Source organism: Carex rostrata, chromosome 17 (genome assembly GCF_964058835.1).
Source record: "Carex rostrata chromosome 17, lpCarRost1.2, whole genome shotgun sequence".
NCBI lineage: Eukaryota > Viridiplantae > Streptophyta > Magnoliopsida > Poales > Cyperaceae > Carex > Carex rostrata.
In genome coordinates this window covers 2,084,094-2,091,991 of record NC_135934.1, presented here as the reverse complement: position 1 = coordinate 2,091,991, position 7,898 = coordinate 2,084,094, and the positions used below count along the sequence as shown (strand labels likewise).

The window sequence follows — 7,898 nt, the reverse complement described above, 5'->3', positions numbered from 1 at the left end:
CTCTATATATTTATATAATGAATACTAACATATACTATCTCAAATTGTGTGAAACTAATTTCTTTCCACACATATAACTTATTTGTTGATTTATATATTCTAATCAAATTTCACTTGCTATTGTAATTTTAACATGATCCTATCAGATGCTATTGTAATTTTAAATTACCCTATTTTAATGTATAATAATCACTTATTAAAAAAAAAAAAAAGTTCTGACTTGCTTGGCCATCTGATATTTTCATCTCAATTTGTTCCATATCATCGGCTCTTAAAAATGGATGTATAAATTAAAAAGAATGTCACTCTCATCAGTGACGGTTCCATCAGTTTATCTGATATATTCAACACTAAACATATCCGACACTGATTGCATTATGAATCCTCCATTGATATATAGTGTTATCTGTACTAGTGACAAATATAATTTTTGTAATTAATTTTAACAAGAGAATAGCTAACAATTAATATATCATTATTGTCTCATCATCAAGAACAATACTGGTGCAAATGACCGGGGTCACAAACTTGATCAGCACTTCAGTCCAAAAGTGTTGCACATGGCAAAAGTAAAATAACTTTTTTTTTCTTTTCTTTTCTGGTGATGCTTAATTAGATAGGGTTTTGGTAAGAATATTTCGTGAGGCCATTTCTAAGAGCTCACTTCCCCTTCTATATAAATGCCTACAATACATCGCTGAGAAACCCAGCACAGGCTACTTGAAATTAACAAGTAAAACCTACAGCTGGTAGAGGTTGCCATGGCAAACGAATCCAAGGAAGTTTATTTTGTCTTCATGAACTTTGATCCAGAGTACGAACGCCTTCGAGCAGATCGGTTCGTATGCATTTCATTCAATGCTATTTATACTCTTAGTTCCTTTTATCTTTTGTTTTATTTGTCATGTATGATGGAATGAATCAATTATTATTCCATAGGTCTAAGGAAGGAGGCCATGCTCTGAATGCGTACTTGACCAAGAAACATGACATGTTACTTGCAAAACACTTTCGCACTAATACATATATCAAGAGATCTTCCCTGGCCATTGTTGATGGTTTTGCCGTGGAGATGACAGAATACCAGGTATGCATATACTGTTGCAAGATTACCAGGAAATAAACAACACATGCAGACACAAACACATATATACATGCATGCATGATTCTCAGTTACTAGATGCCAATAACAAGTGAGTTGATGAAACTAGAATTTCACTCACATTTCTGTTTGTTTTCAGTGTGTGAGTCCGTGTGCTTATGTGTGTCAGAAAAGCGAGAAAGAGAAAGTTTGGCAAGCTTTTGAGCCTCTAATTTATTTCATTATGAAAAGAATATATTTCATTTAAAGTTCAGAAACTTTACAGCAAATGAGGAGATGAAAAGGACATGACTTGTTTTTAAGACCGAATCTAGGGTGCAGGAGATTCCTGCCCCTAGAGTCACTGCCGGATGGGTCCGAGATGGGCCCGAGATTAAATATTTAAATGTTAAAAGTGATCCCGGCCCCACCCAACAGTGACTCTATGGGTAAAAACTTCCTGCACCCGGGAAAACAGGTGATCCGGTTCCTTGTTTTTTAAACCTTCTCTAGCTGCACTAGAGAGAGGGTACATATTCTTAGTTTGCTTTAATGGAATTTCTTTATTTTATTTCATATCTTGACCTTGTTTTATAAATATATATATATGCAGGCAAATATACTGCAATCAGCAAATGAGGTGAGATTGGTGGAGAAGAACCAAGAGCTCTCTTAACTTCATGACCAGATTGCATATATATAATATTATAGAGAACTTGAATATTGTCTTTGGAGGAAAGAAATAGAGAACTTCTGGATGATTCGGATCACCCTATTCATTTCTTGTCTTATTTCCAAAGCACTAGCTATATATTTTCATCTAAATATAATCTATGAGAACTAAATATGGCTCTTTTTGGAGCTTGTGTGAGAATGAATATATTTTGAAATATGAGCTTGTGTAATGAGTTCTGGCTAGCTAGCAAGTAGTAACTCTTTTATCAACAAATTTCATTGAACTTTCAACAAAACAATGTGCTACACCCAAAAGGCAAAAGTAAACTAGCAATGAACAATTTGGAAATATTTCATCACAAGTTTCTACACCAACACATAAACAAGAATATATTTTTTGAGTAGAACTAGGGTGTTCTTAAGTTCACAAAGCTCCTTGGTGAACTCAAGTCTAAAACTCGTCAAATCGGCTTCAAATGATGAATCCGAACCGTTGAAATCCGCCTACCTTATAAGTGATGCGTTTACATGTAAAAAAATTTAATATTCGAATTAATTTATTATAAAGTCAATCGGTCAAAATTAGAAGGTTAATAAATTAATTTTAATACATTTATTTTTTTAACTTTTTTGACCGCTTGACTTTATACTAAATTAATTTGAATGTTTAAAATTTTCACATGGAGACGCATCACTCGTAAAGTAGGTGGGTTTCAACGGTTTGGATTTGTCATTTGAAGCCGATTTGATGAGTTTTAGACTTGAGTTCACCAAAGAACTTGGTGAACTTAAGAACACCCTAGTTCTCATCATATTTTTTTTTTGTTAAAAATTAACTGATTGTGTTTTATGCGCTATGTTTGAATTATGAGCTGATAAATTGAGTAGAGTCCGGCTAGTATAACATCGGTGTCATATGACACTAACTTCAAAATCAATTGAATAAATTTCAAATGACTAATCCAAACCATTCAAACCGATTTACTTTATGAGTGATGCGTTTACATACAATTTTTTTTATATATTTTTGAGTTATTTTATTATCAAATCAAGCGGAAAAAATGTTGAAAAATGAATGTATTAAAATTAACTTAAAACTCACAAATTTGACTGCTTGACTTGCTACTAAATAAATTCGAAAAATTATAAATTTTGATGTAAATGTACAACTAATGAAGTAGATCGGTTTGAACGGTTTGGATTCACCGTTTGAAATTGATTCGATAGGTTTTGGAGTTTGTATTATATAGACTGAATTATATAGGCTGAAATGACACTGATGTTATACTAGTGTTCTGCAATGCAAGAAAAATAATGGGAGATCTATAACTTCTCTAATAATTACAGAGTAATTAATTTCGCCTTCTACATATTATATATATAGGTTAAAAGGTTGTCGTAGGTAGTTTAATAAATTAAGTACAGTGATTTGTGTGAATGTGTGTTAATTGTCAACACGGCCTTTTGTTGACTTGAAGGGGTCAAGGAGACCATGAATTTATTTCTTGATTAAAGAGGAGATCCGAGTTAGGTACAGAACGGCCATTATAATGATTTCTTAATTAATGACAAATGTTAGGTGACTTTATAGCTTGTACCTTTTGTTCTCATTGCATCTACTTCCAGATAAAATAAGAAGATAAATGTTGGAAAATAACATGCAAAGATAAAAAAATCATTTTAAAAAACAATTAATCATGGTCAAATACCAGTTAGTTTCTGTTTAAGTTGCTCCATTAATTCTTATCACATTTTGCGCATATATCTCTTTAATTAATTTGCTCCATTTCTCTGTTTTGTAAATATGGTGCCTTTTAAGGTCAGTAACTTTTCTGAACCTATTGTAAAATTATAACAAATACTGTGGCAAATATTTTCTGCTTTTTTAGAAGTATTTTAAATTTTCCTATTCGCTCAAGTTAGACTTCTTCCTTGAACTGTAGCAATTAATTGAGAGGCCAGAAGCACCATGATATATATATATATATATTAATCTGCAGTTCACTGCTCTAGGCTCACAGTCATGATACAGAGCACCATTAAAGGTCCCAGGAATTTGAAAAGGCTAGGCCATAGTGCCCTCATATATAGACAGCCATCAAATTTGTAACAAAAATTGCAGTTATCTTTTCTATTTATACTGTATGCATGTCTTCTGGTTTGAGGAAGGTACTCTTACAAAGTTATGAATGTTAATTCTGCATGGTTGTGTACTGTTGCTGATAGTGTTCAGAGACGGAACTAGAAAATTTATAGATTGGAGGCATTGGAACATAAAATGTAAAAATATTTAATGTGTGGAATGTGAAGTTTGAATAATAATTCAATAAAATTTCAATATGAGAACCAACTTTTGGTCTAGTTGTGAAGGTAATGCTCTCTGTGTTCCTTTGTAGATATTTAATAGTTGGATGACTTGACGTCTAACTTTTACTCAAAAAAAATAAAAATAAATTCAATATATACAATAGAAATTTTAAAACCACAGTACATGTTTGGCAACAGGGATTAAGGTTCCTTAGTCTTCTTTAATAGGGATAAGCATCCTTTGGTTTGCATTAAGCTAAGATCCGCCCCAAATACTACAGTTGATATTGTAAAATCATTTTACAAGCTGATTACATCTTTGTCTATGAATTGTGGCTTTCAATACCATATAACCATTAGTATATCTCCATCTATCATTATTTCGTTTGACTGGGGTTAAACAGGTACTGATACTTGGGTTAGCAAATAGCATGCATGTGCCAATATAGTTGAATAATTTTAAATTTAAATATTTCCTGAAGGAGTTCTGTACTTGCTTAATGTGATACCTTCTATTAATTGCCTTTCAATTCTGGGTAGACATATCGACATCACAGGCATTTATATTGACACAACATCTTTACAAAAATTTAGTGTATGGAAAATTTTAACCCTCATTAAATGTCTTCCTAACTACAATATTTTTTCATAATATAATTAATATAGTGATCATTAAATTATTTAGTTTCCATAATTGCTTGATTTTTTTTTCCTTTTTTTTATATCGTGCATTCATGTAAAATTGAAAGCTACGTAATTTTGTTGATCTTTCTTTTTTTCTCATGGAAATATAGCTATATAATTTATACTAGAATATTTAATTCAATTAAGGTTTTAAGCAGTCAAGTCAAAGTATGTATTTAACTCTCTCTCTCTCTCTCTCTCTCTCTCTCTCTCTCTCTTTTGGATATTATGATCAGTGTTATAAATAGCGCGCTATAGCGTTTTTGGACCCTAAACGCTAAGCTATACAATTAAAACACGCTATTTGAGCTACAGACGCTATAGCGGTAATAGCGGTCCGCTATAGCGCATAGCGTGTAGCGCAAATAGCGCCCGCTATGCAACATGCTGTTTTTTTTTTTCTTTTCAATTTATATGGGCTTTAAATAAAGGCTCAGATTGGATTTTAACCGTGATTTTTTTTTATAATTGACGTACTAAGCTTTATATTAAATTATTAATTATTATTTTGATAAAAAAATTATTAATTATTAAATGAGATCAAATAAGGAAGCTACAGCGCGCTATGCAACATGAGCTGTTTTTTTTTCTTTTTTAATTTATATGAGCTTTAAATAAAGGCTCAGATTAAATATATTAAGATATTTCTTGAAGTAATAAAATGATACTTACTATATGGTAGTTTGAATATTTTGAATAGATTAAGATAATTAATTATGCCATGATGTCTAAGTTATTTTGAAATTTAAATAGAAAAAAGATAGATTATGTCATGATGCTGAATATATTTTGAATAGAAAAAGATCGATAGTTTATGATATTAGTAATACTATGGATATTTTGAGTCGCAATTTGGACTTTGTATTGGTTCAATATGAATACTATAATTTTTTAATCAATTTGATGTTATTTATTATTATATGAGACTTAGATAATGTTGATATTTAGTACAAATATATGATATATTTTTTATAAAACTAAAAAAACGCTATGTGGCATAGCTTTCGCTATAGCGACGCTATTCGCTATAGCTTTTTTTTTCGGCTTCCCGCTATGACGCGATAAACGCTATTTAGAACCTTGATTATGATACACTGCTTTAATATGTGATATATTATCAAATATATTTTTTAATTTTTATATTTTTTTCTCTCAATTTTGATACTTATAATCTATATGTTTATTTTAATTAAAAAAATTAGGAATTTTTTTTATTGATGTTTTGTAATTAATTTATATTTATTAATTGAATAGATTGATCAATCCTCTAACTCACTGGAAGAAAACCTTGAAAATCAAGTTTTGAATTATGCAAATGAAAGCAATCAGCTTCTTAATTTAAATTTTGAAAATTGTGATGATTTGCTTCTTGTTGTTCGTGATTTCTATGGTGCTAAAGGGTATGTGTGCTAACAACTCGTGGCTCATGATCAAATAAATTTGTTATTTTGTAGTGTTTTGCTCTACTTTTAATTAATTATGTTAATCATAAGTTGAATGTCAAAATTATTCATGATAATTTTCATTTAATATGTTTTTTTATATAAGTAATCATGTTGTTTTCTTAGTGTTATTGCTTAAAAAAGAAGATAAAATGTTAACAGGCAAAATATTTTTTTATAGTAGATTGTTAAAATAATTTTGTGAAGTTGTATAAAATAAATCGATATATATAATGTTGATAGATTTTAATAATATAAATAAAATCAATTCACTGTTGTAATTCTCTTTAAAAAATATTAAAAATGTGATTAAAATAAATAATGAATACTTATTATACGATAACATAAAGTTTATAAAAAAAATTTATATTAACTTTTAAGGAACAGGTTTTAAAATAATACACGAGAGAAAAAACATATTTTAAATAAACACTACAACAATGTAGATACTTTTTGCGAGAGAAAAAACAAATTTATGACGGTACTCTCTCGCGAAAAGTACCGTCGCAAAAAGAAAAAGCTGAAGAATGAGAGTAGTCCGTCGCAAAAAGTCACTTTTTTATCCTCGCGAAAGGTGTCTCATTCTTGTTGTGAAAATAACATACTTTATAAAACATATCTTATAAAGAAAAAAATATGTGGTAATATATGAGAGAGAAACATATTTTAAAAGAAATATTTAATGAAAGATAAAAATGTCTAAAATATTTTGATGACGTTGTGTTAATAAAAAATTGAGTTGTTTTAATATCATCACCCTTCAATTCTATTTGAGTCTCATATGCCAAATTCCAGGGAATCCGGTACCACAACATTATAACGGTCCATTTTAAGTGGTAATTAAACAGTGGCTGACAGTACTGCACCATGACCTTAATTTATCATCAGTTTGTTCTTACTTTTTGAATTCCTTTTTATATTGCACCATATTATGTATGTTCATTTTATAGCTTTTCTCATACTTTATTAGAAATTCATTCTTTACTTCATGCCCATATAATTTCTGAACTTGAAATCCAACACATATTCATATAACTTACTGGAAATAAATCTTTGTTATAAACAAATCTTTTGTTTTTTTCTTCCCCAAAGTAGAGATTCCATGTAGAGTGGAAAAAACATGTCGTGTTGTGACTAACACACTGTGACTTTGGTCTCGTGCCGTGATCAAGTAAACAGTGACACATGCCGTGCCGTAACTAAAATGTTGAGGGGTGGTCACAGCACGCGAGTCATGCCGTGGCTCGCGTGCCATGACTATTTGTGTGCCATGTTCAAATGTAACTGGTTAATTACGTGAGAACGTTTAACTATTTTTTCATAATTTAAGTTAGTTTATTAAAGATTCACCATTTGATTAAGACCTAACAGTCCTAATTGCACGTGACTTGCGTGATTACGTGACGTGCCGTGTCGTGACCGGATCTTTCGCGTGACGTATCGTGCCATGCCAAATTTTTCAAAAGCTAGTCACGGCACGCGAATGATCACAGCACAGAACACGCGAGTCATAGTACGGAACAGTCACACGTGCTGTTCCGTGACAGAGCCAGCTCCGTCGTGCTATTTAATTTTCCCACTCTAATCCCATGCATGCCCACTATCTCTAGATGGCACCAGACACTACCGCTAACTCCTAATACAAGTCAAAGCACTGACAAACTACTAAACATTTAATAAACAAAAAAAAAGTAGAACTAGGATGTTAA

At 30.9% G+C, this 7,898-nt stretch overlaps 1 protein-coding gene across 1 annotated transcript; it reads left to right on the top strand.

Annotated features, from left to right (window-relative positions):
• Positions 1–647: 647 nt before the first annotated feature.
• On the top strand, positions 648–1,986 carry LOC144568425 (uncharacterized). Its single transcript, XM_078318782.1, has 3 exons — positions 648–838; positions 940–1,087; positions 1,695–1,986. The coding sequence occupies exons 1-3, from the start codon at positions 762–764 to the stop codon at positions 1,755–1,757; spliced, it is 288 nt and encodes a 95-aa protein (XP_078174908.1). The 5' UTR covers positions 648–761; the 3' UTR covers positions 1,758–1,986.
• Positions 1,987–7,898: the final 5,912 nt, after the last annotated feature.

Bases quoted from the DNA above. Each gene is read 5' to 3' on its own strand.
- LOC144568425 (XM_078318782.1), top strand. From the start codon at position 762: ATGGCAAACGAATCCAAGGAAGTTTATTTTGTCTTCATGAACTTTGAT. The intron at 839-939 runs GTTCGTATGCAT...ATTATTCCATAG, and splicing joins GAACGCCTTCGAGCAGATCG to GTCTAAGGAAGGAGGCCATG. The intron at 1,088-1,694 runs GTATGCATATAC...ATATATATGCAG, and splicing joins TGGAGATGACAGAATACCAG to GCAAATATACTGCAATCAGC.